This window comes from Epinephelus moara, chromosome 13 (genome assembly GCF_006386435.1).
Source record: "Epinephelus moara isolate mb chromosome 13, YSFRI_EMoa_1.0, whole genome shotgun sequence".
Taxonomy (NCBI): Eukaryota; Metazoa; Chordata; class Actinopteri; order Perciformes; family Serranidae; genus Epinephelus; species Epinephelus moara.
In genome coordinates this window covers 7911950-7939529 of record NC_065518.1, presented here as the reverse complement: position 1 = coordinate 7939529, position 27580 = coordinate 7911950, and the positions used below count along the sequence as shown (strand labels likewise).

The window sequence follows — 27580 nt, the reverse complement described above, 5'->3', positions numbered from 1 at the left end:
ATGAAACTGCTTTATTCAGTGTTTTTATTAGTTTAATTCACCCAGTCTGTTTCTTCTGGAGAGAAAGAGACCTCTGTGGATAATTCGGCTCCCACCAAAAAGACATATAGCACAAATAAAAAAGCCAGGGTGTCTACAGGCATAAACAAGTTAAATTCAAGAACTTTTTAATACCACTTTAAATGTAATAAAAACAGTAAGGTGAAATGATACTGATAATAACTCTCTGTGCTTACTGCTCTGCGTGTGTAACTCCACTGCCGTGATCGTCATTGTCCTAAGTTTGAAAAGCGCAGTATCTCAACTATGAGTAATCATTATTATCAAGCCAACTGTTTAACTTGCATTTTCCCATTTCCATAAACTAACAAGCAGGCTGGCGTACAAGGCCGATGCAAATTCCCTGCGTAAACTAAATGGGTAGAGGGGGGCAAAAATGGGGGTATTATCCGCATACAAGGCTACCGTATGAGGATGAAAAATGACAAAAGAATTAATAAATAAATTAATATAGCAATAGATAAAGACAGAAATAAATAAAGAAAATAAATAAAGAAAATTTACGCAAAAAAATAAAAAATCAAAATATTAAAGAAATGAATACATAGGTTATGACCTCCTATCACAGAACGTAGGTTGTAGTTATAAAAAAAAAGTAGAAATAAATGCAAGATATTCACTTATTTCTTGTTTATCTACTTTTATTTATATTTGAATTCATATATTTATTTTCATAATTGTTTCAACATCTATCTGTTCATTCTTCTACTTGTTTATTTGTGCATTAATATATTTCTGTATTTATGTAAGCATTTACTTATTCATTTATTTATAAATGTATTTATGCATTTATACATGGATATTTATTTCAGCATTTACTGTATTTATTTATTTATCTATACACTTATTTATTTATTTCTATATTTATTTATTTATTATTACTTAAGTCATTTTTTATCCTCCATATTCCTGTCACGCCAAACACCTAAAATTCTCACGGTGACTAAAAAATATTTCAGACCCATACAATCTGAATTTAACACAATTTAATACTTTTAAAAAGCCCTTTATTAGTAAATGTGTACTAAAGGCTTTTTAAGGACCCGCGGCCACCCTGCCAACTTATCTCCACCTGTTTTGAAGTCTCCCACCTCGGGGAGCAAACCCAGTGTGAGTCCATGATAACTTGCAGGTGGCATTAAAGAACGGCGGCCATGCTTGTTATTTGGAGAGGCAGTTTTCAAAAGAGCGAATCATTGGCTATCCTGCCACCTCTGTTGTCACTAATTGAAAAATTAAGACATTAAAAAGAGCCGTTTAAAATTATCTTGCAGTTTTTTTCAATTACAGACGGACTGAATCCTGGGAATTTCACGCTGAAGCACAAACACAATGAAATTTACTATAATACAACATATGGCCATTTCACTGATGCGGCAATATTTCCTCTTAATAATCATGTATGCAGTGCTGCTCTTTGATGAGGAAAAGATTAAAGGGAGAACTGACAACACAGTAGTATGCAAATGAGACCTCTGACATAATATTTGGCAATAAAATATATGTATTTTTAATTTCACACAGCTGTGGAGGGAGAGGGGAAATGGAGGTATGGGGAGGTATAAATGTTCATAAGTGGCTTTAGCTCATGCACTTATCTTACCATATATGGTCATCAACTGAAAGCTGGAAATTGCATATTAAAACCACTACAAGCACTTATTTTTGGAGTAAATGGATGAAAATTAGATCATCTGCACTTGTGAAAGAAGCCAATGGGAGGAGGAGAAGTCTAAAACAAACCAATCGACCACACTGAGTATTTAAGTTCTTAGAGACAAATGTTTCACCCACGTTCTTTTGTTGTTTGTAAATCAGAGGCTGAAATGTAAATGTGTGCACATGGTCGCAGGTGTACCTGAGATGCCAGCCTCCTCATGGCTTCTTCCTGACGTCGCCTCATCTCAGGGGTCCCGGGACAGCTGCCTCCTCCCAGGGTGCCATGCGTGGGCTGGGGCTGAGTGAGAGGGAGCCCCTCTCCATCTGGACACAAGAAAGCCCAACAAACAGTCAGGGGCAGCTCCAGCACGTGTCACATTCAGGCAATCTTTTCACACTGTTGCTCCCGAAACAAAAGCATGAAGCAAGATTGTCCAATATGTCAAACATACCATAATTTTACAATGAAGTTCAGGAAAAAATCTTCAAAAAGGTACAAAAATTCAAGCGTGGGAGTAAAATAAGTGGATGCCTACGTTTGGGTGAGGCCTGAGGGCTGTCGGAGGCGATCTGTCTCATGCGGGTGCCGTGGCAGCTCAGCGCCACCAGGCGAGAGATTATCGCGGTCTTGCCGAAGCCGATGTTGCCGACGACCGCCACGCCGCGGTTGGTGCTGGCGTTGGGGCTGTTGAGGTGGGCATCGATCTCCTGGAAGAGCCACTCGCGGCCCGTGAAGACGGAGTCCATGGTGATGCTCGGCACCTCAAACAGCAGAGGCTTGAGGGCGATGTCTTGAGGCCGATAGGGTGCAAAACGCACTGGCGGGTCAGGGAAACAGAGAATAACAGTTATAAGCCACATTTGTGTACTTACATTGATGCTTTACCATTAAGAGTCTCCACCTTTCTTGCAGTAATGCATCTGGAGACTGAAACAGGGTGAGTTAGTGGGTGTAAAATGCCTCTATAGTAACATGCTAATTACACTAGGGTGCATACATATTGTTTACGATTACCAAAATATGCGTGTTAACAAATAAACACCAATAAATATGCATAAACACATAGCAAGTATTAGTAGCACAAGTATTTCTCATATACAATAAATATTAGTGTTCTCAAAAGGAATACTGCACCCCACAAACGACCATTTGTAAATCAATTACTCACCTCATTTTACGTTGAATTCATGAAGAAAACTTTTTCTCACACGTCCACACGGTGAACGAAGAATCCAAAAACTGAGAAAATTCTTGATGAATTGAAGCCAAACTATATCAAAACATCTGTTTACAAACTCTCACACAACTCGTCCAGTATAATCCAAGTCTCATTTATCCAGTCATACGCTCAGTACTTTCCAAACAGACGGCCCTTTCCTGAACGTAGAGAGTATTTGTCTATGCTCTTTTCAAAGCCAGACTCCATTGACAAAAACAGCAATTTTACCTCACTGAACACAGGAGCTGCTGGTCTACTGCTGCCTCGATCAGTTAGTTTGTTTGTGTTAATGTGTGACTTTGGTGAATCTGAACTAACCCTTCAATCCACAAAAGTCCCACAATAACACAAACTAACTAACTGATTTAGGCAGTGGTAGACCAGCAGCTCCTGTGTTCAGCAATGTAAAATTAACGTTTTTGTGAATGGAGTCTGGCTTTGAAGAGAGCACAGATAAGTTTTACTTTCCGTTCAGTTCCTTGTCGGAGAAGCTGTCTGTTTGGGAGAGGGAGAGTGTGCAAACAGATGTTTTAAAACAGTTTTGCTGTTATAACACATGGACCCCAATTAACTTCAGTTCATCGAAATTTCTTTCCATTTTTGGATTCTTCGTTCACCGTGGAGGCATGTGAGAAAAACAAAATGAACTTCACAAATTCAACTTAACATGGGGTGAGTAACTGATATACAAATAATCATTTGTTGGGTGAAGCTTTCCTTTAATGAGGCATGTTTTTTTTTGATTGTCAAATTCTCCACCAATTAAATCTTTTACACATTAGCCCACAAAAATAAATGTGTTTAGGCAGATTTTAAGGCTACAAATATAACAAAGATATTCATTTAACTAAACATTAAAGATCAAGATCTCTGAAAAGAGTAACAACCTACTGGAAGGTGGTCTTTCTGACTTTAAATATATAATGAAAGGTCAATGATTCATATCTGAAAGGTATATTATTTATGCTGCAGGATTATGTGACAATCTGCACCCTCAAAACCATTTAATATATAAAAAAGGGCAGGTATAAAGTGTACTAGGTCTGGGAAATAAAAAGTAGTCACTATGATCTCATTATAAGCAAACGATGAAGTATGAATAATATCGTTTATGTAATGCTGAGACCAAGAAAATTTAGCTTAAGAGCTCAAAGGAGATTAATGCTTTTACAATCCAGATTTGTTTTCTTTGAGCTCATTTTGTTGCAAAAGAAAATCTGCAAAAAGACCAGGGAGTGACTCCTTTAACAGCCACTGCCGACTGTTGATTTTACTCACTAGGGGGAGTCATTAAACTAAAGTCCTCCAGAGGTTGGGCATCTTTTCAGCACAGCATATGGACCATTAAAGACTAATGAGGGTAAAATGAATCTGGTATGAACTTCTGAAGCTGTGTGATAAATTCAGTGTAAAATTTAAGTCTGCTGCTTCTGGGTGTCATCTCCTGGGCCCCGTCTTTTTAAACTGATTTGAGGATTATAAGGAAAAAAACATGCTCTCTTCTATCTGGTGTGTCATTTCTTCAAATGTTATATCAGAATCTGGCAATTACGCCTGATTGAGACTGTGAGTTGTACGTGAATAATCCAAAAGCGCTTTGCTGGCGAGAGTGTGTGTGTGCCACTTTGACTTGTAAAGCACGAGCCAGCAAGCTTGGCGACTGTGAGCAGAGCCTGATGCAACAAATGAAAATTAAAGTAACTTACGTGACTGGGATTGCCAGGCATGGGTGTTATTAGCGGAAGCTGAGACGAACAGCAAGCACAAGACGAGAGAGAGAAGGAGAGAAAGAGAGAGTGAAAGAGAGCAATGAGAGAGGGGAGAAAGAAAGACAGTGAGGACAGGAATGAGGACTGCGACAGTGTTGTCAGAGCACAGGCCAAGGTGTAGCTCAATGAACAGAAAAAAAAAAGAGGAAGCAGCAACAGCATCAGCACATCATGATGTCAGAAATACAGGGGAACCACCAGGCTGGGGTCGATTACTAATTGAAATCCTTTGAATTACATCGAGCGTCGTCCTCAGTTGGTCTGGAGGGGAGGTTGGGTAAGGTTCGCACTTTTGGGAGAATCTAATTGGTTCCATTGCGCCCGGGAAGATCAATCAATCCCCATAAAAATAATTGAATCCTGGTAGTAACTCGACCCTCGGATGGGGGACTCCAACCTCAAAATCCACAGACTACTATGTGTGAATAACAAGCTAGCCACGTCTTAAAGGGACAGTACACCCCAAAATCAAAAGTACATATTTTTCCTCTTACCTGTAGTGCTATTAATTAATCTAGATTGTTTTGGTGTCAGTTGCAGAGGGTTGGAGATATCGGCCGTAGAGATGTCTGCCTTATCTCCAATATCATGGAACTAGATCGTACTCGCAACAGCAATGTCTCTTTCCAGAAATCATGATCCAGTTACTCAAGATAATCCACAGACCTTGTTGTGAGCAGTTTCATGTAGGAACTATTTTCTGTCCACTTAACTACACCCACCAACCACATCACCATGCAGAGGGAAACGTGCATCTACTGCTAACTCACCTAGCATCACTGAGCTGGCTAACAGCTCAGCACAAGCACGAGCATGAGTAGATGCACGCCTCCTTCTGCACAGTGATACGTCTGGCGGGTGAGTAGGGTTTGGTGTACCTGGAATTTGGTACCCAATGGTGCCTTTTTTGGTGCTTTACCATCTCTGTAATAACAAATATTTAATTTCTGAACAAGCTGCAGGTGTGACATAATAGATTAAAACAAAAAGTGATGCTCTGCTGCTCTTTTCTAATCACAAAAGAGCTAATAATTTGTCTGTCTGTCGGCTTGTATGTGTGTGTGTGTGTGTGTGTGTGCTCATCTAGCAGTGATACTAAGCTATTACTAAAATAATACAGAAAGGGAAACAGACCAGATGCCGAAAAAGTATGGCGGCAGATTGGTGCTGCAGTGATATTTCTGGCTCGCTGGGAAGTCAACAGCGCGGCTGTGGCGCTCTGTGGCCAGCTTCCCAGCTCTTGGGCGCTTCTGTCTCTTGTCTGAAGTTGAACCCGGCGGCTCCGCAGAGGTCCGCTGTCGGCCTTGGAGCGCTGTGGCTGGGTTCCACCTTGGCCTCTTGTCTAAACCCAGCATTCTAACCCAAATGCTGAAATTTGGCACCAAGGAATTTAACGTGAATTGGTATCATTAGGAATATGCTACGGTACATAAATGTATTTTAGTTTTTGAGGCGAACTGTCCCTTTAACATAAAGTAATCAACAACAAAACAACAGAAATCCCAAACTTGGAGTTGTTACAAAAATCCTCAGACAAACTGCAGAACCGGATTTACACCTCAGTTTTTCTTTTGGTTCCTGCGTCGAGGTTCAGTTTGATCAGTGTGCAGTGAGAAATAGCTGCTGGTCAGATGACAGCTAGTGCAGTAGTTCTTTTCACACCCTGCAGTACACTAGCGATAAGCACACAGTGAGTCAGAGCTGTAGGAAATATGTATCATACATTAGACCGGTCGGATAAGACGGTGAGGGCGAGGAGAATTTATGTGTGTCGGCAGAAATTTCTATACTGTGTGCAGGTACAGGACTGCAGAATATACGAGGGGGCAGGCAGGGAGGGAGGGGGTGTTGCATTAGAGCTGTATGTCTTGTGTAAATGACTCCAGTGTGCTGATTAGGAGCACGGCTTCAAAACATAATGAGCTGATACTGCGCTTAATGTATTCTTTTACCACACAGCACTCCGAAGTGCTGTTGCAAGCATGACTTCTTCTTTTTTTTTTTTGTCCAGGAATGCTAATTATAATCGCAGAGTGAGAAGAAACGATCATGCCGAGGATACTCTTGCTTATGCAATCAGCAAAAACAGATATACCTGGAAATGTGTGAAAAGCTGTCCTGGTTTTATCCTGAGTTTATACGGCCAGCGCTGCCTTTTACTGCACTAAGCTCTGTGCCAGCTGCAGCCCAATGTAATAAAAGACATTTCATCCATATTCCCCGGTCAGATTATTTTAGTGCTAACTCAACAGACACACATAAACACACACAGTCGGAGAGAGACTAAGAGGCAGAAAGACTCTGTATAATTCAGAAACTGATGTAACATTCTTCCAGTTGGGTGTCACGCCGTGAAAGAATGGACCTGATGCAACACCGGTGATAGGAAATTCAAAAACTACCCAATGCTGTCATTAACAATACCATAGGCCACTGAAGTAAGAGGCTAAATACCCACAGCTACTCTGTTTTAAGTGGCGCTAATCCAATTATCGTGGGGGTGACTGAATGCCAAACGTGCCTGTAAAGCTCCTTCGTGGAATTACTAAACACACCCGCGCACTATCGAGCGCCATCCTCCAAATGGCAGCAACGATTACACCGCTTTGTGCGCGTTAAGTCGTGCAGCCACTACTGCTCCGCTGTGTCAGGTATTCCAGGAAAAACATGGCAGCCATGTTGTGAACGGGGGCTGAGGGAGTTGTTTCCAGGACGGGGAGAGCAAATGTGTGTGTGTGTGTGAGGGATAGATGGATGGATGGCAGTTGCTCATAATCCTGCCCATAACACTCCCCCTCAGGCGACGTTAAGCGAGGTATCACTCCACCTCTCCCTCCTCCCCAACCCCCCTCCTCTACCACCAACCCTCCATGGCCAGACGGAGCGAGAGTCTCAGACGTTTTAATTATTCACCAGGTGAGGATGACTCATGGTGGCTGAACAGCCTTGAGGAAGGAGGGGAGAACAGGAGGAGGAGGAGGATAAGAAGTGGAGGAGGGGGGAGGAGAATAAGAGGAGGGTTGGCACAGAGGTGGAAGAAGAGAGGAAACGATGGGAGGAGGAAGAGGAAGAGAAGTGGTTTAAATGATCTGTCTGCTTGTTGTGCGGGGTCGGGGGATTGCAGTGCCCGGTTATCTCAGGTCAGGTGAAAGATTTTTCTTTTAACTGATGTGGGAGTTTGAGGACGTTGTCTGGTTTCTCAGACATACAGTTAAAATTCCAGTCATCTCTCCTGACAGTGGATGTGCAGCTACAGCTAGCATATGCAACACCAACAGAATCTTACATAATTTCTGTTTTTTAGAAAAAAATCTTATGTAATTTGCACAGCAGGCTCAGAACAAACCTGGATGTGCTTATGGATAATGTATTTCTCCAGAAAATGTGCTCTAATCTTCCTCATGGCTGCAAACTGCCATGTAACACATAACTGTTTCCTTGCTGGCACACTATTTACTGACTTCTTGCAGCCAAGCAACAAGGAGAAATTATGTCAATATGTTATATAAGATGGCAAAGCCCTAAAATAACCTCAGGACAGACCTACATATCACATCTCAAATTCTAGATTGTTTATATGAAAATGCGTTTATCGAATCACAGGAAACAGATTAAGGCAGCGGCGCCAATCACTAAGAATAACAGCAGATAGAGGCGAGATAATCATCTCAAACTCGTCAGTTGTTTTGTTGCAAACATGCACGATCATCAAATCTAGACTAGTTATCTCGTTCACTTGGCTAAGACAGCAATACGGGCATACTTAAGTCTGTGTTTGCTGTAAATAAATGCTTACTATAAACAGAACGGTTACTCAAATTAATGCAGACCTGCTTTCTTTCAACAGAGGAGATTATTCTATATTTTTCTCACTAAAAAAAAACAATACGTTCCTATTCCTGCTGTCTGTGGCAGTCAGCTCCAAGCCCATTGGTTCCTACTAAATATGTGCAATAAATCTTTTAAAAAACAGTCTGAATATAGAATCAATATATAGCTCCATCTTTAAAAGAGGCTCAGTAATTTTCTTAAACAGCTGGGCACTGTAGTTTTTCCACAAATGTAACTCAAACACAAGTAAATTGCGCATTTGTTGGGGACTATTTTCAGCTGCGGATTAATACACATTTGATGCTTTAGTATTTACAGCAGCAGGATGTTGGATATGGGATTGACTTGAGATAAACCACAATGCCTATGTTCTTACTAAACAATGGATGTCTATGGTAGGGGAGTCACGAATCAAGAAACAATACAATACCAAGTTGATGCCAAAATTCAGAAATTGTGATGGTACACGTTAACTGCACTGACGGGGCAGCTTACTGTATACCCCTTTTCGACAGTAATGGGCTGGCTTGGCCTGAGCCGTCAGCTCAGCACAGCAGGGATTTGGGAGAGGGGGGTTGTCAGGGGTTGGCTGCAGTTGACGTCACCGCTACCCGCTTGAGGGCAGGTGGCCTGGCTTTTGACCTACTCCTGTGAAGGTCCATCTCTGGTGCGGCTTCGTGTGGCACAGTGTGTTTAAAAACTGACAATGGAAATAAAAATTGGCACGGCATGACTTTACTCAGAGCAGCAAATGGAAAAAGGGTAATAAACACCTACCAGGGATTCTAGTCTGTTGTTTAAATGCCAAAGGAAGATGTAGAACGCCTGCCAGCATGGAAGAACAACATCAACACGTGGAAGATGGCGACAAGTGCAGCTGCAGCGACAGCTCCGCCTCAACTCATCGAAAAGAAACGTTTTTCTAGGGATGCATGATATTATCGGCACGTCATCGGTATCGGCTAATACTGGCTTTAAAATCAACTTTAAGAATCGGCCAACATGATGAATATTACATAGACTGAAAAGTGTTGTGTGTCAAGTCTCTATCTGCTGGTGGGCCGTCATGATAAGAGTCTTCATGCTTAATATGATGTTAATTAAACTACAGAGGAGACCTGATGATCATTAAAATTAAGTAGAAAAAAGTGGATATATCGATATCTGTATTGGTCATCGGCCAAATGAGTTGTTACATATCGGCATATTAGATATCGGCAAGAAATCCAATATGGTGCCTCCCTAGTTTCTGCCTGAAGGTTGTTTTTTTTTTAATTCTTTGCAATGGGAGCACAGTATATTTACACTATGCTACAAATGGCAGCAGTGTCATGAGGCACTGAGCATCTATTCTGTGCTTAATGCTGCACATTTTGTGTTTTTTTTCTGGTCGCCAAGAGTTGAAATAATGTTCAACTTTGGGTAAAACGCTACACTTGTTACTGTCACTTTTTATCCAACCGTCCAAACACAGTGGAGGTGTGCCTACCACAAAGACCAACCATCACATCTTGCATATTCAAGTGCTGAATGACGACAACGAAAGAAAAATATGTCAAATATAGTGTATGTTATTATACATTTCCTTGCCCACAAAACTTCATGAACCCACATAGATAACTACTATAGACTTGAGGCTGATCATCAGGGATCATTAGGGATTAATAATTAATCTAATTAATTGACTCTCGATGTTTTTAAAAAAGGAATGTATTTTAAAGTACATGGGATTTATTATTCCTTCTTGTTTTTTATCGTGGTATCGACTTGGGTATCGAGAATCGTGGAATGTCACTGGTATTGGTTTTGACTACAACATTTCTAGTATCATGACATGCCTGATCTACGGCACAGAGGAATCATCTGCATCAAGCTTTAGATAAACAGAGACAGTGTTAGTAACTAGGAACAATACACTTCTGCTTTTGGTATTTTCATGGTATTTGTTGACAATAATATCACCAGCGTTATCCTCTAAATGTCTAACCAATTACTGCGCTAACCTGAATTTCCAAGACTGATTATTTAAGTTGCGTGCTCTGTCAGCTGGTATATATGAGAGTAATAAAATCCTCTGTAGTTGAAAATATTATCATCAGCCAAAAGCTGCAACCATCAGCTAATACAAGGCCTGTTTTGTGTATGCGAGCAGGCGTAGAAAGACAGCGAGGCCGGGAGGGAAGGAGGGAGCGAGCGACAGAGACAAAGAGAGAGAAAGCGAAGACAAACGAGGGAGCGAATGTGTGTGCAGTGTACAGTTATGTGAGTGAGTTTGCGGTGAATAGATAAGGTGGGTGGTAAATCTTAGAGGTAGGCAGGCAGGAGCACAAGAAGGTCCATTACAGTCTGACTCATTCTCCTCAAAACAGCAGCACAGCTCGGGCCCCCGATGGCCAGCATCAAAAGAAGCTTTGACAAAAAACCAACTGGAGAGAGAGCTGCATCTGTCAGCTGGTTACCACCTGACCAATACATAACCAGCAGTCTTCTTCTTCTCTAGTTCCTCTCTAACTCTGCATCCAGCGGTCTCTGAAGCAAAACAACCAGTGAGCCTCTCTGTGACGCACAATATGTTAAAATATTTGTGATCTCTGTGGCGTGCAGGGTATTAATAATGTGATAAACGCAGGTAATGTAATACCTCTACAGCTTGAACGCATCATTATGGAACTTAATGTAACCCCAGTTTACTGTTAGTTGTGGCCACCTGCTGCTAACTGCTAACAGCTAACATTAACTAGCTCTCCTCCTGCCGATGTCAACAGATTTGTTGTTCACAATGCAGCGTCATCAAGGAATCAATAGCGTGCGCTCTCTGACGCAACGATAGTAAGTTTACTGCCTCCTTTCGGCATCCCAGGGAGGTTCTCTGTTCATCCCAAACGTGTTTTCTAATGAAGCCTGAGCAAAATTGATGTGACACAACAGAGAAACATCGGCTGCTACCATCTGTGAATGTCCGGATACCAATGTCTGACTTAAAAACTGGTGTATCCCTAATTATTACATTGTGTAAGATCTTGTGTGAAACTGGACTATTTGGTGCTGGGGAAAAAGGCAATGGGATCACCCCGGCCTGTAAGGTTCATCCTCTGGGAATCATGAATATCTAGAATGTATTTAGTGGCAACCCAGCCTTTAAATATATTGTGTACAATGGGCCGTCAATGAGGGTGGTGCTGGAGGAAAACTCATGAGAGTCCAAAATGGAAAGGGTTCAGCCTCCAGGGAGCATGAACTTGGTTTTGATTTTGTGAGTCAAATCATCTGAATTTTCAATCTGGACACTACTTATCTTGCTCTAGACCAACTCGTAAGACAGGCCCTGACCATTAAAACCATGCCACAAAAAAATTGACTAATATGATCCTTCATTCAGTGATTCCCCACCTGTAACTCTATTATCTCAAATTTCTGGAATTTGTCCTCGTATGATCTGCAAGTCTCTTGCCTCCACACCGTGTCTCCCTCTGCCTCGCTCTCTGTCTCTCCCGGTGAGACTGCAGGAGCGGTGCACTCAGGGAGGCTCTGACACTGATCCGAGGAGGCAGAACGCATGCTAGGACGCAGTCGGTTGGCTTGTAAACACACTTGGCTGCCCTTAGAGGAGGAAGGTTGAAACAAGTGGCTCTGGCAGTAACAGTGGAGCTTTGAGAGGAACTTGCTCTTCCCCTACCCTGTCTTTTCTCCCTTTGTCTGTGTCCATCTCCATCTCTCTCCCTACCTTTTCTTCCCAGCACACGCTCACTCTGCATTTGTCTGCAGCTAGCTGCCCTCGGGCAGGGGAATCACATCGCAGCTCAGCTGAGCGCACTCTCAGCTAAGTGGGGTCTTAACAGGTGTTTAAAACACACAGGGACGCATATTTGTGTTCGCTTGGATGGCAGAGGGCTGCCATTACGGTGCTCATTACTGGCTAAGTGACTGAGGAAGAAGGGCGAGGGGACACATAATGTTGTGACATAAGGCCATTTGGCCATTTGGTGAGGAGGCTGAGGAGATTTGCTCGATCACGGAGGCACTTGCTGCGTGCTAGACTTGAACAGTGTGCAGCGGAGCGCACGCTGACTGTGAATGTTAAGCGCTCAGACAAATTTTAACTTGGTGGTGACACAACCTGACAAAATGCTCTTTGTGCACTCCCCCAGTCTCTCTTGTCTCACACACAAAAACACACACAAGGACACAACAGCTGACAACCTCCAGTGTCCAGCACCGACAGCTCGCAGCATCACTGGTCTGATACGGGAGCATTTCTGTAGTTATACATGCAGACATTTGCACCTGAAACACATTTCAAACTGCAAATCAACTCTCAGTGACTTTCATTTGATTTAAAAATAACTCGTTCGTCATGCAGCTTCGCCTTGCGATGCTCAGCTGCTTTGAGTTGTGTTGTTTGTGGGTGAAAAACAGAATAGTGCCCTATTGTTTGCCTCTGCACTGTGTCTGATGTGAAGCAAATGTCTAATCACGGCCAAACCTGAAACAAAACTGCACTTTTAAAGGGAAAGGGAGAATAAATGATGGTGGAATGATTTGACGTGGAGCTTTTCAACTGCAAATGTCTGCACATCGGCTCATACTGCAGTTCTTACGTGAACAGCCAGAGTTTAGGGCGCAGTGTCTCTTGTGGCGAACAGCTTTTTCTTTGCAATTTGTCATGTTGAGCAATGGATAAAATGGAATCTTTTTAAAGGGGACCTTTATTCTTCCCTGTACCTTATATATGACATCACAATGAAGGATGAGGTATGAGGTAAATATAACTCTGGCCTAAACTGCTACAAGAGGCTACATGCTAATGTCGGGGACACATGTACATTTGGTTGCCAATGTCTCTGCTATTCTCCCTTACAGTCATTCCCCAGCTGCAATGATGGTGCAGGGACCGCGAGATATCGGCTGAATCCAAACATGTTCTAGTAGAAACTCCAAATACAAGTATGAACCTGAAAATGAGCATAATAGGTCCCCCTTAAAGCAAATTTATTATTATTTTCTCCAAATTTTAAATCCTACTTTTAGGGATCCTGTTCTCTTACAGGTCCTTTTTTCATTTTAATTTTTTTTAGGGGTATTTCAATCTTTATCAACAATGAAAATAGAGCCAGACAACAAACAGGGGAGTTAGCAAGAGAAGGAGAATGACATACAATAAGGGTCCTGTCCAAAATCAAACCAGGGACACTGCATTTACATGATACACACCTTAACCAGCAGGCTACAAGGATGTCCTTTAACTCTTGATATGTTTGACTGTATTTTCCCCTTTATTATTATATAACAATGCGTCCTTTATGTCTTGAATTTGTGCAGCTCACATGGCACAGACAGACTGAGTAAAGTCTCAGTGGACAAGAGTAAAGGGAGTGTGTGTGTCTGTGTGTGTGTTCTCTTTAACTCTCACTCACCTCTCAGGTCCTGCCCGGAGCGACCCGGCCCGCAGGTGGTGCTCTGTCGGGGCATGCGCAGCGAGGTGCGTAATGGAGTGTGTCTCTGCTCATCCAGGTATGCCAGGTCCTCCAGGTGGGCTGAACTGGTGGCTGTTGTTGTGTGTTTGAGTGTGTGACAGAGAGAGGGAGACACAGGAGGATATTTTAGAGAAGGAGAGACAAAAAAGATACTACTGTCACTGTCATGTACATCGAGAGGCATTTTAACTAAACAAACCCTTAATACACACACACACAAGAAGGTGGCATTGGTTCATGCCAGAGTCCTGAGGCAGTTGTTTGGCTCCCGCTCTCATACTTGCTAACTCCTACAGGAAAGAGCGAGTCAGCCCTACATGGTTCTGTCCTAAAACTCCCTCCTCTCAGTGTCTGTCACGCGGCGCGGAGGCAGATGCCATCCGGCCCCTCTCAGGATTAATTAGCTCAACAGACAAATGTCTTATTCATGGAGTGAGCGTCGTCTGACGCTGGCTGCTGATTGTTCACACCATGCTGTGTCTTCAGGGCCGACGCTCGCAACCAGTGAATGTTAAATGAGATCAGACGCAGCCAGCGTGAGTAAGCAATGGACCTGACTCTCCATCACACCTGAACCCCAGTTAGGAGGTGAGGGGAGGGAGGAAACTCTGAACAGTAAAATCCAGGAGAGATTAAGGGACTAAGATTGAGGGTTCCTTGATAGGTAAGGAAGAAGAGGACAGGAAGAGGAGACACCTTCATCGACAGAGTCATTTTAAAGGGGAACACCACCTTAATTAAGAATTCCAATACATTATTTCCATGGCCTTAGTAGGTCCAGTCAATATTTGCGAATATAAGCGACTCTCTCTTAAAGCCAGAAACCAGACAGGTAAGTCTTCAACTTGTCATCTAGAACATCTTTCACTGTCTATGGAGCAGCTCCAAACGTTATACTTAATGACATCATAAATTTGAGTTTTAGCACTCTAGTTTTGGGATTTGGAGGTTGTTCATGTTTACTTTTATTAAAGAATAACACGTTTGAATTTTGAGTGCTCTGACAGGACAAGTGGTTTGAAAAAACTAAAACGCACAGATGATGGCAAAGTAGAGCAGTAGAGCAAAGTGACAGATAATTAGAGACATAAAATGAATCACAAACTAGTAGTTTGGGACTCAAAACAAATCTGAGTAACTATTTTCTGGGAACCTTTTAGGCCTGTGTTTTTCTTTATTTTTATTTCAAGTAATTTCAGTTTATTTCAACTTGGGTCTGATTATCATGAGCCCTTCATTTTCACACAGAGATCCAGTGATGGGGCCGCTACGGAGTCCCTTTATTACACCGCCTTTGCATTTTCACACAGAACCAAACAACAGCAGCATAATGCCGCCCCAGTGTGCAAGTAGGTATGGCTGCGTCACCCGGCCTTTAGCTACATGAATCGTCAACCATACCTACACGAGTCTACAATCAACTCCCTTCGCCGCTTGGCCCAGAAGCAGAAGCCCTTAAGAAAATGCTAAGTTAGCATTTAGCTAGCTAGTTATTAAAAGAGAAGTGGTCATGGTTAGGGTATGGGTTACATCTTCTTACTTATAAGACAAATCTAGTCTTATAGTCTAGTCTAGTTTAATGAATTATAAAGGGTATTATTGATGTGTTGCGCCTTGTCTTTGTTCATGTCATAGCAGGGTTCAGATAAGCATGGATTTGTCTTGTACTACTGGTAGGCGTGTAAGCTACAAGCAGAATGTGCCTGCAGCTATATATGTCTCCAGTGTGTACCTTTACATAGCATGCCGGTGTTCTGGAAGCAAAGGAGGCATGGCAGGCGTGATGTGTAATACAACAGCGTCAGCCTCTAGTTTGACATATAACATACGTGTCGGAAGCATTTTCTAAACACTAACAATGGCATAACATAGCAATAACCATCATTTACTGTCCCTGTTAAATGGCGGCTGATCTCGTCCTCTGCTCAGAGGGTGAGGAGAACATCGTCTCCTCACCCTCTGAGCTGTTCTTCTGCTATGAGTTAGCTGCTAACTGCTGCTAGCTGCTTTTTCAATCCCCCGGTGGTGGGGCATGTGTATAATACATCATCACAATGTCACATTCGCCCACAGATGACAATTTGGTGCTGTTACTACCTTTGTTGCCAGCTTTAAGGCAAGAAAACTCTGCCCCCCATTCCACGATCACACTGTTTATAAAGAACAGCGAGGCAGAATAACGGCGTGACATTCCAATTTGAAAAGGTCGTGCAAAAGGGGCTGTTGTATTTGTATCAGTTAAGAAAAGACTGCACTCACTTAGTTAATTTCTTGGGAGACTGGGGAAGTCTGAGCAGGGAGGAATACAAGTGGACAGGATGAAGCCAACAGTTTATCCCGATTATCTGAACTACTTTATTTGGAGGTAAATCTGAAAATGAGTGCATCTGAAATGTTAGCAATAATCGATCATAGCACAGGAAACCAGGAAGTCAGTCTGCAGACTGTGATGGGTGTTTACAAAGGACAGTTTGGGTAATAAATTTACCATTTGCCATAGTTTTCTCCCCAAAATAAATAAGATTTGTTTTATATACATGTCTGATTGTCTGGCTATTTGTGTTTCTTGCCCCATCTGACTACTTTTAACAATTAAGTTGGTGAGTACAATATTATCATGATGGCACAAGCTACAAAAATAATCATATTAAGCTGGATTTATCCTTATCAGAGCTGGGATCCTTTTTTCTTTGACACTATACCTGAAATACTCTGAGGTCCTGAGATCCCAAGTCATATTCAAGGAGTTAGGAAAAGGTGTGACTGCTTCTTCTCAGTCATGTCTTCTGTCTGTCTCTCTTCAGTCACTCCAAAACGTGAGGCACGATAATCCCTCCATGTGGCACCACCACCACCAACAACACTGATCCTGTCGTTGGTTTAAAAAGTGGTTTCTGTGCCGCTGGAGTTAATCACAGTGACGTACTGAGCATGTGCATGGCTCTATGTGTGTGTGTGTGGGACTGATTGAGTCACCCAGGCCAAGGACCCAAAAACAAGCCACATGGGTTTCCCAAAATGGAGGGAAAATGGCAGCTGAGAATGCTGGAGGCTTGGCCCTGATGGGAATGTGGGTGCTGGTCATCCAACTGGGCTAAAAGCGGAGACAGTGGAGGCATTAATCTGCAGCTAAACCAAGGAAGAATGACTCAGGGCTACAAGGCTGGAAAGGCTCCCTTTATTCTCTGCTTTTCAACTGTGTTTGAATGTGAGGAATCAAATCTGTGTGCTCATCACCTCTATCTGCAATGCAGCAGGCTGCTGGGGATCACATTCACAGTTTCTGAGCCAATGCGCTAAGACTGCACACACGGTGAAAAGGAATAAAGAGGAAAGAAAAATAGTATGAAACAAGGAGAGTAAGAAAAGGAAAGTGAGGAGAAAGTCTAACTGTGCAGCAGAGAGCTCAGTCGCTTTGGGCAATGACAGCCACATCAGACACTTCCTGATTCAAAGAGTGACTGATAGCATGAACGCATGCGTGCAAACACACACGCACACACACTCAAAGACCAGCTGGGCTGCCGTCCAGAGCCAGTCACAATATCAGCCGGGAAGCCGACGAGTCATCTCAGATATGAGGTGGCTGCTGGTGCTCTAAACGCCTCACCATTCTCCTCTCATCTCCCCGAGAGATGACTCCAGATTATAAATAATGGAGGTCCTGGCACTTAAACAATAATATTTCCTGGGTATTACGCCGAGTATGTAAGCAGAGGTGGGATAATCAGGAGAAAAAATGGTGGAAAAGGAAATCAATGACACTTGTCCGCCCCCCAAATTGAAAAATGTTATCTCGGGTGAGCTGTTATCTTAATTTAGTGAATTTAGAGACTATAGAGTGAGTTCACAGAATCTCACAGTGTCTTTTATTCCTCTTTAGGCTTTATATGAGTAGGAATCCCACAATCCCCAGGCAATTATATAAGCTGGTGCATATAGATCCTTCAACATGGCATTTCCAAAGGGTCAGTTCACCTAAATTATATTAAAAAAAACACGTTCCCTCCTGTGGAATCGAGGCAAGAAAAGTTTGGTTTTATTTGCCAAAGTTTTGAGAGGTAAATGTTTGAGATTCGTGCCTCCACACTAGGCTTGCGTGATATGGTGGTATATTCCATGCCATGGTAGCAGAAAGGTGTCCGATGATAGAGTTTGGCAATACGCTATCTACCGCGGGAGCACTTCAGGACGTAAATTAGCATTTTCTACAATAACAAAGACATGATCCGCTCTACTCTGCCTCTGATTTGCTTACCCTCACAGTCTAACCCTAACTCTAACCAATCTCACTCCTCTTACCTAAACCTAACCAGCTCAACCAGTGAAGGCAACAACTACTAGCCAGTCAAAGAGAGAGCAGGATGGGTCATGTCAGGAAACGCAAATTCGTATTGGGGGCAGCTATGTTTCAGATCAAGGCTGGATTCTGCTGTGACCTTGTGGTTCTTGTATCATCTTATGAATCCAGCTGCCTCACAAGGTAACGTGATCTGGGCGGTGCAGTTGTAAATACAGAAACACTTGAAATTGTTGTTCTCAGGAACTTTAAAGCTTCCGATTAAAATTGAAAGAATTTTATATTTTGCTGAACAATTATTTTATCATTATACATATATATTACCCTGACACAAAATTACATATGCCATAATTTGGATTTTGATTGAAGATTTTGGCTGTATCGCCTACCCCTACTCCACACTAATGCTATATAGCTGACCTGGAACCTGACACTACAACCCCAAACTGCCAGGAGACTCACATTCATCCCCTACTCCCGACATACAAATACAAAAGTCAAAAGGTGGTGGATTGTGTGTGTCAGGGCTTAAATGCATTTTGAATTTGTGAAGGGGACATGTTCAGGCTTTTTACCCAGGCAGGGAGGATCTAACAAAACATCTAGTTGCATTATGAGAAAAGTAGAAAGTAGTGTTTTGGAGCTTAACCCATGTTAAGGACTACAAGTCAGAATGTTTTTGCTGCATCAGTTCTGTCGTTTTAAATCTGTCGCTTGTTGGTCACACAATTTTATGTAGGTACGATACTAAATCACAGTAGTGCCTCTTTATTTAATTTCCATTTTTAGGGATAGTATTGAGGAATTAGTGATGAAAAGAGGTGGGATAAGTACTCAAACCTTTCACTTAAGTAAAAGTAGTAATATTGTCAATGTCTATCGCTTGTCAAGCACCCTGAAGCACATTGATTTGTGTGAAAGGTGCTATAGCTATTAATATTGTAGAATTGATTGACTGATTGATAAGACAAAATTTTACAAGTTAAAGTCATGCTGTCAAAAAGTACAAAAGCACTGGCATCAAAATATACAAAAAGTAACTCATTTCAGAATATCTATATACTTTATATTATTAAGTTGTAAGTATTATTCATTAATATGTTCATCTTTTAATGCTGCAGCTGGTAAAGGTAGAGCTAATTTTAACTCCTTAATATACTGCTCATATCTTAACTCTTATCTTAATCTATAATATACATCATCATTTCTTTGTTGATTAATGTCCAATATCAGTTTTATTTTATGTTAGTCTGTTTCTGTAAAATGTAACCAACAACTATATCTGTCAAAAAACATGTCGTGGAGTAAAAAGAACATTATTAACCTCTGAGATGCAGTGGAGAGGAAGTATAACGTAGCATAAAACTGAAATACCGTAAAACTTCAGTTAATAGCCCGGGCTATTATGTGCTGAAATCACTGAACTCAACAGGCCTATATCTGGGACAGGCCTTTAATTCCTTTCACACAAAACAGTTGCTCAGCAAAGATCAGGGAAAACATCCAAATTGTTAAAATAAACCAGTATCATTTTACTTGTTTAAAAATTAGGCTTCAGATAATATATCAATTCTGAATCGTTCATTCGATCTAGCTCCGACAGACAGCGCATCGGAGCAAGGATTACGGCACGTGGCATACCGACACAACACCACTTTATCCCGTTCAAACAATACTCACAACTTGGATTAATTTTTATGAAAAATCTCTTTGATTCCTTTGATGTGAGGACCCTCGCAGACTGAAGGAACATGAATAATTCACAGGGTAATCAAGGAATGGACACATAATTTGAGGAGGCCAACAACCTGGTTATATTCATCTGAAGAACTTATAAAATAAACTGCTTAGCAACCAGACCAGGCGTCTAATGTAGACAGCAGTTTATCTGTCAAAATGTGTAGCTACACCGGGCTAGCAAAAGGGACTGGGTGTTTAATTGAAGCTTTACGGTAATGAAGTGTACAAGTATCTCAAAATTGTGCTTACGTACAGTACTTGATGATTTTAGTTACATTCCACCACTAGTAATGAATTAGTCCTTACTTACATACAATTCCTCACTGAATGAAAACTCAAAAACAAATTAAACTCCTGATGGGTCGTAAAGACTCATTTTTTAGATTCTGATAATCTCTGCTCCTCTCAAGCGAGCAGCATTAGCACCAGAGAAAAAGAAATACTCTGTCTCGGTTACTCCATCCTCCATATCCATCTTAAGCTCTACCAACGCACTGCCTTCATTAGGTAATAGAGTATCCCCCCCCTCCCTCCTCATTTTTCCTCCCCAGTCGCCTTCTGCTCTCGCTCCATCTCTCTCCCTCCACACATCAAAGCGAGTCTCTCTCTGTCACTCTGGGGGATAGAAACGGTTAATGCCTGGGGCTTTGATGTTCCACTGCTGTGTGAGCCCAGCCAATCCTCAGCCTGTGCTCGCCTCCCATCCCTAACATCATCTAATAATTCTTTGTGGAGGAGAGTGAGAGGGAGAGAGAGATTATGAAACTCTACTTTCACTCCTCTTCCACATGTATCCATCTCCCTCCGCTCGCTACAGAATTCCTGACAAATACAAATGCCTTCAGAAACATCATGTTTTTTTTTGTTTTTTTTTTTTGTTCCTTGTAGCCTCTCTTTTATTTTTTTATTTTTTGCATCATCTGCAGCTTATAGAACGTCTTTAAAGCCGTCTCCAGCAGACTCCTTTGAAGGTGTGGGTATTGAGGGGCGGAGATGAGATCGAGGGTGAATCTCTAAACCCTGGCGGAGTCGCTGCGCTGCCAGACAGCAGTGTCAAACAGCAGAACATGACCAGCATAAAGAGAGGGTCAGAGCTGCAGCGACGGGCCTTGTCAGCCACATTACGGTGTTTAGTGAAATATATGTGCGTGTCTACAGCACACACACGTGCTTTTTTTCACCAGTGGGAGTGGGTGAAGTGCATAATAGAGCTCATCGTCTGTAACAGCCTCTCTCATGATGAGAACAATAATACAATCAGGCCCATTAGGACTGCCTCAGCGTTATGAAACTGACATTTTTCCTGATATATTTTCTGTTACTTCTGGGAGCCTGTTTGAGGCCCACAATAAGAAACACACATCAATGAGACCTCTGTCAGCAACACAAATGCCTGTTTTTTTATGTGATATTCTTCCAGCCGCAGTATGTTCTCCCGCTGAAGCTATTTTTCCCAGACTGTATTATTCTGCTCTGTGGTTTCGATCCACACCAGAGGGTTGTGAGAGTTTAACAAAATACCACTGCGGATTTGCAGCTACCAGAAATTTCAACGCTACCAATTGAAATTTGAGAGCGAGAGCTGTTTCCTCACGACATAATGAAACAATGGTGTAAAAAATGACGACAAAATGAGTCAAAGCAAACCACAACTGAGCTCCTAATAAGACCAGGCTCAGATTTTTAGGAAGTTTAGGCTGATTTATACCAGATTTGCGGTAGAAATGTGGTCGGGGGCTTTGGGATCTGTGCTCATTTTGGTTCACAGAATACCTTGCAATATGTCTGCAGATACAATCTCCCCCTCCTGAGCTGCTAGCTGACATCCCAATAATTAATAAAAACATGATATTTATGGGTAAAATCCGAGTGAGTTACATCACAGCTAATTGTCGATAAGAGCCGAGGCGAGGTAGAGAAAAGAGTGCTCTGTGTTTGTGTTTTACAGCTGAGTTTGAGGTAAGTGTAGCTGAAATATGGCAACAAAAACAAGGTCTAAAGATTTAATTTCACACAGATTACCCTGCAAAAGCCACCATGAGGTTGGACTTGCTCCTCCAAAATATTAAAGGGATAGTGTAGCTTTTGTGGGGTGGGGTTTTGTTCCACAGTGGATGTTGGACAACAGATACTGACATGGAAGCTCAGCCATGTACTGCCGTGGACGGGGGGCAGCAGCAGAACGTATTTAGCCATCTAAAAATATCAGTATCAGTTTAAGAGTACACTTTATTTAGGATATTTTCTCTACTTCATCTAGCTGTCAGACAGCAATTTCCAACAGGCAACTGAGGTCATCATATCTATGCCTTCATCAAAGCCAGACTCCATTGACAAAAACAGTAATTTCACCTCGCTGAACACAGGAGCTGCTGCTCTACCTCTGCCTCCATCAGTTAGTTTGTGTTATTGTGTGACTTTAGTGTTTAGAGGAGTCAGTCTGGATTCACCAAAGTTACATGATAACACAAACAATCCACAAGGGCACTCGGCAGAGGCCAAGTGTCGGCAGTGTTCACATGACGTTTACAGCTTTAAAGAGTGGCAGGACGGCATTGTTGCCAACGCCACGCAGCAACCTCCAGGGCTGAAAATTGAAGCCATCACTGAAGTGCTAAAAACTGCAGATCCTCTAATGCCCCCTAAAACTGGCTCCAAAAATAAGTCAGTCCCCACAGACGCCCACTATGTTAAAATGCACAACTTTACAGCAGATATAAACATGTTTACAGCCTGGTACAAAAATGGTTTTGGTCTCTATAGCTAGTTTCAACATTCATGACAACTGTACAGAGGGTGAATTTTTATATAACTCACCTATTTACATCTCATTAAGGCTTAAAGTTACTCATAATTAAGGACAGGCTGCTTTGACTGGTTCTCATTCACATCCACCCCTTGTTCCTACACAGCTCCACCCTCTCATCCAAATATGGTCACTTCTGGCTTTGCTTCCCAAAAACTGAACAGCGGATTCTGCTTGATGTTAGGCATTGGGAGGTATGATGCAAGAGTGACAAAGACTTCGACATGAGAAAACAGACTTGTATTTGTGCAACCAGAATTTATGCTGTGAAGAGTGATGCCTAAATAAGAGACACTTTTCCACTTGGATCCTACTGCAAGGACGTCAGAGTTTTATAGAAGAGAGGTGGAGCTGTAGGCCTCTTATAACATCTAAAAACAGTCTGCTAACACGTTGGGAGATGTGGGAGCATCTTGTATCATTAAAGGGAAACTTTGGCCAGGATGGCAAAATGCCGAACGCTATGTCCATTATTCTATACAGTCTATGCATAACGCCTACATTCCTGTTCCCACCCTGGTCGCCTCTGTGTGAGTGAGCTAACCCCGACTGACACTGTAGCTCTGTCAGCACTGTTGCTGTTGTTAGCACTGCACTACTAGCTACTAGCACTACAGCTACCTCCATGTTTGCTTGTGACGTCCAATGTGAGAGCCATGTGCATCTCTGCAAGTTTAATGAACGTAAAAAATAATGTGTATCTGCCCCTGAAGATTCAGATCCGCTCCAAAATGTAGTAGGTTCTTTCTTGGCCTGTGCCAGAGAAGAATCCATTGCCCCATCAAGCTTCACGAAAATCGGGCCAGTAGTTTTTCCTGTAATCCTGCTGGCTAACAGACAAACGCACAGATGGCACCACAAACATTTTCGCCTTGGTGGAGGTTAGTAACTGATCGAGGCGGCGGTAGACCAACAATTCCCTTGTTCTGACTGTTTTTTTGTGAATTGAATCTGGTGCCTTTGAAGAAAGTATCGATATGCCTCTATTTCAGTTCAGTTTTCTGTCGAAAAAGGTCTTTCTGTCTAAGGTGGCTAAAACATTTTTTGCTGCTGCACCTGTCCAAAGCTGTACATTGCTTAGCTTCCGTAGCAGTACTCTTGTCTGCTTCTCCAAACTGGGGATGTGCCAACCGCCATCTACTGTATGCAAGTACCTCATTCAGCCCCACTTCAAAAATCCGAATCCCTTTAATATTCCTATACACCTGTTTCATTGTCACATTCATGGTCTACAGGATTCACATTTAAAGGGAAGGATCACAGTTCATCTTGAGAGGAAACAAGCGAGGAAAGAAGGCATGAGAGGAGAGAAGAGGGAGCACTAAAGGAGTCAGAAATAGGGACTCAGAACCAGCAGTTCAATCCAATTTTGCCAGGAAAGTTACTCTACTTTGGCAGAATCGGTAAACTGCATGCCCATGCACTTGTAAATAATCTTATTTCTGGCTCCTCGGACGAACTGTTGCCTCGTTTTTTACATTCATACAGGAGAGGGAGGGAAAGAGGAAGGGGACTCACCAGCCACAGAGTTAGGGCGGGGCATGAGGTACAGAGGGATGGAGTGGGCAGAGTGGGAGGACATGCTCTCCAGGTTGCGCTCAGGGATTTTGTTGAGGCTGTAGGTGGAGGCGGTCATGTTTTCATCCACCCTGTACAGGAACGAGTCCATGCCTGATTTCTGGGACTGCCACAGCTTCAGGTTTCCCCGGGAGCCCTCGCCGTATTTTCCGCCTCGCTCCATGTTCTCCGAGTAGCTGGTCAGTGTGGCTGCAACACAACAAAACATCGTCTTCAGCTACAACTAGTTCAATGTGAGAAATGTGTCATATTTTAAGGCCACTTGCACACTGTCCTCCTTCCACTTCACCCGGCCCATCTGCTTTCACACTTATTTACCGTTGTTCTGAATCGATCTGTGTTTATGTAATGCTTTACTCATCACACTGCAGGTGTTCACCATTGTTGCAAGGGAACAATGCTCGCACCTGTTTTGACATCAGCGCTTCACATCGGTGAGCCTTTTATCTCTCCTGTTTTCTTGCTTACAATGCAAGAATGCCACAGTTGATGTCAACATGACACCTGAATTGTCTTCCAGTGGGAGGTCAGACTGGTTCTGACTGTGCATGACAAGCTCCACAGTGTGACTGGAAACTGACCGCACAGCTCAGGTGGAGTCGAGTACAGTTTGTAATAAGTATTCAGATTATCGTGCTCTGAGGTGGTTTGGAGATTAGAGTCATTTTGGGTTATGGGAGCCGAGCTATAACCCGAGGCATGTTCCCACTGACTGTCACATGTTTTAACTGTCAGTTATTCCAGACTATGGACATGTCTGAGCATGACTAACTTCAGGACCTTTTTCTTTTTATATCATTTGTTTTACAAGCTTTTACTTAGTGTCTAGCTGTTTAGCTTTTTGCTTTGCCTGCCTGCTTTTTACCACTTCAAGTTTACCTTTATTGCCTCAAACTGTTAAAAATTTTTCAAGGTCATCTTGAAGGAATACTCCACCCCCTCAAATGATCAATTGTATATCAATTACATACCCCATGTTACCTTAAATTCATGAGGCCAACTTTGTTTTTCTCCTATTCCCCCTACAGTTAGTGGTGTAGTAGAGGGTATACCCAGCTCTTTTTCTGGCTGTTTACAATACACCCACCTATCAGCCAAAAAGCCATTGGAATATATAGGAGAGTATACTAGAGTTCTCAACAGACCGAAAAAATTACAACCTGAACCGAACCAACCCATGTGAGATGAAGCCCAAACCCAGCCCGTCCAAGATCATCATATAAAATACTGAACCCAAGCCCAACCCCTCCAAAAAGCACCAGTCGGCTTCTAATGCGTAGGACACACCAGCTGTGTGCTGGCGCAAGCTGCATGTGTCTCAGACGGAAAATGTTCCAGTTCGGTGGATCAATGTATTTCCCCGACAGACAGGCTCCCTGCTCCGGCCGGGAGGAAAGACAGAGAGCCCAGCACAGAGCCTTGCTGCCTCTTCTCCTTCTCTCCCTGCCTGCACACTTATAAGTATTGTTTATTTATTTAATTGGTTTGAAGAAAGGTAGTCGCACATCCAACTGTCTCAGATGCAGGTGTGCTGGAAAATATCACTTGAGTCTTTGAACAGAAAATCCCGCACACTGCTCTCGCTCAGCTTCACAATTTATGAGTGAACACTAATGTTTCGGTCCTCCTGGACCCTCGCAGAGTGTTCGACTTATTTATTAATTTTTAAAAAAAAAGTCTGACCTGGGACATGTCAGGCCTGGGTTGAGATTGAGAACTATACATTAGAGTATATCTACTTCTTCCTCAGTAACCAGTAACCTAACCCTAAGCCTCATCAAGTAACACTACATCGCTGTCCACCATGAAGGAAAACTCCAAAAACCAATATTGTTTTTTTTTTTAGGGTCATCCCACATGACACAGGACTTCACCCCACAATGTACCAATAAGCGAAAAGGGTAAATTAAACACCTTCTCAGAGAGACTTATTAACCTTTCACCATTGTTTCAGGGTCTTCCTGACTGTGTAACATCCTGTCTAATAACATGTCAAAACAAAATGTCTTGTTAGCACGGATGACATTGGCTGACTGCCAGTTTTGGGACAAAATGCTCCAATGCATAACAATCAACTGGATGACATACTTTTTGTAATATTTAAATATATCGTTGGCAACACTCTAATATGCCCGTGGCGGAGATTTTAGGTTTTATTTCTTTTTCTTTTAACACTTTTTGTAGTTTTTTTTCCATTTCACCATGAGGGCCGGACGTTTTTGTGACTATGTCTAGTAATTCTTTAACTTTGTAATACCTTCAATACATTTTCATATCACTTGATAAACAGATTGAATAAATACGTTTTTTTAATGAACACTCTCTTTATTTTTACTTCATAAAGGGCTTTGGACATCAAAATTGAACGTCACGTCATTGGCCCATAATCCAAGTCTCATTTATCCAGTTCTATGCTCAGTACTTCCCAAACACATGCATTTTCACTAAAACCTAACTATTTAAAACACTTCTGCATTAGCACTACTAAGTCAAGAGTGGTGTGAGAGTTGGTAAACGCATGTTTTTTAAATGTGGACCCATGTTTTTAAATGTGGACCCCTTTACTCCATTTCATTATGAATTTTCTCAGTTTTTGGATTCTTCATTCAACATGGAGGTATGCAAGAAAAACAAAGTTTTCTTCACAAATTCAGTGTAACACGGGATGAGTAACTGATATATAGTACAAATAATCATTATGGTGGGTCCTTCCTTAATACAATATAGACATGCCTGTATGAACAATACAAGGATTTCTGGACACTGTGATTTAGATAAGCCTTAATAATTCTTCTTCCTGTCCATACTGGTCTCAAAAAATCCCTTCTTGCGAGTGATTTGAGTGGACAGACTCCACAGCCCTGTATTCTAAAGTTAAATCAATTTGTAAGACAAATCAAGTGGGTATCTACCAAAGTTACAGTTTTTTTTTAAGTCGAAATTCAATTCACATTTTGTCACGATCTCTGCTACGGCTCAGCGAGGAAACACTGTCCATGGAACCACAAAGAAGGATTATCATACTAAGAAGACTTTGGAAGATACCCACTTGATTTGTGTAACTGCTGAAGCTTCATATTAACTTCTGCTGAACTTCATGAATGGTTTTTTGCACAGAGTGATAACTTTAGATTTTGTTCACC

General features: G+C 42.1%; 1 protein-coding gene across 14 annotated transcripts in view; it reads right to left on the bottom strand.

Moving 5' to 3' along the window:
* Positions 1-27580, bottom strand: part of tanc2b (tetratricopeptide repeat, ankyrin repeat and coiled-coil containing 2b) — a 253724-nt gene that overhangs the window by 32633 nt on the left and 193511 nt on the right. For 10 of the 14 annotated variants that reach the window (XM_050059794.1, XM_050059793.1, XM_050059796.1 and 7 more), the window contains 5 exons: positions 24378-24626; positions 13954-14085; positions 4646-4684; positions 2256-2537; positions 1919-2043 (listed from right to left, as the gene is read on the bottom strand). In XM_050059794.1, coding sequence (XP_049915751.1) covers positions 1919-2043; positions 2256-2537; positions 4646-4684; positions 13954-14085; positions 24378-24626 — 827 coding nt within the window. Of the gene's footprint in view, positions 1-1918; positions 2044-2255; positions 2538-4645; positions 4685-13953; positions 14086-16715; positions 16896-24377; positions 24627-27580 lie in introns of those variants that run through there. The other 4 variants (XM_050059797.1, XM_050059798.1, XM_050059806.1 and 1 more) reach the window with 2 other exon arrangements.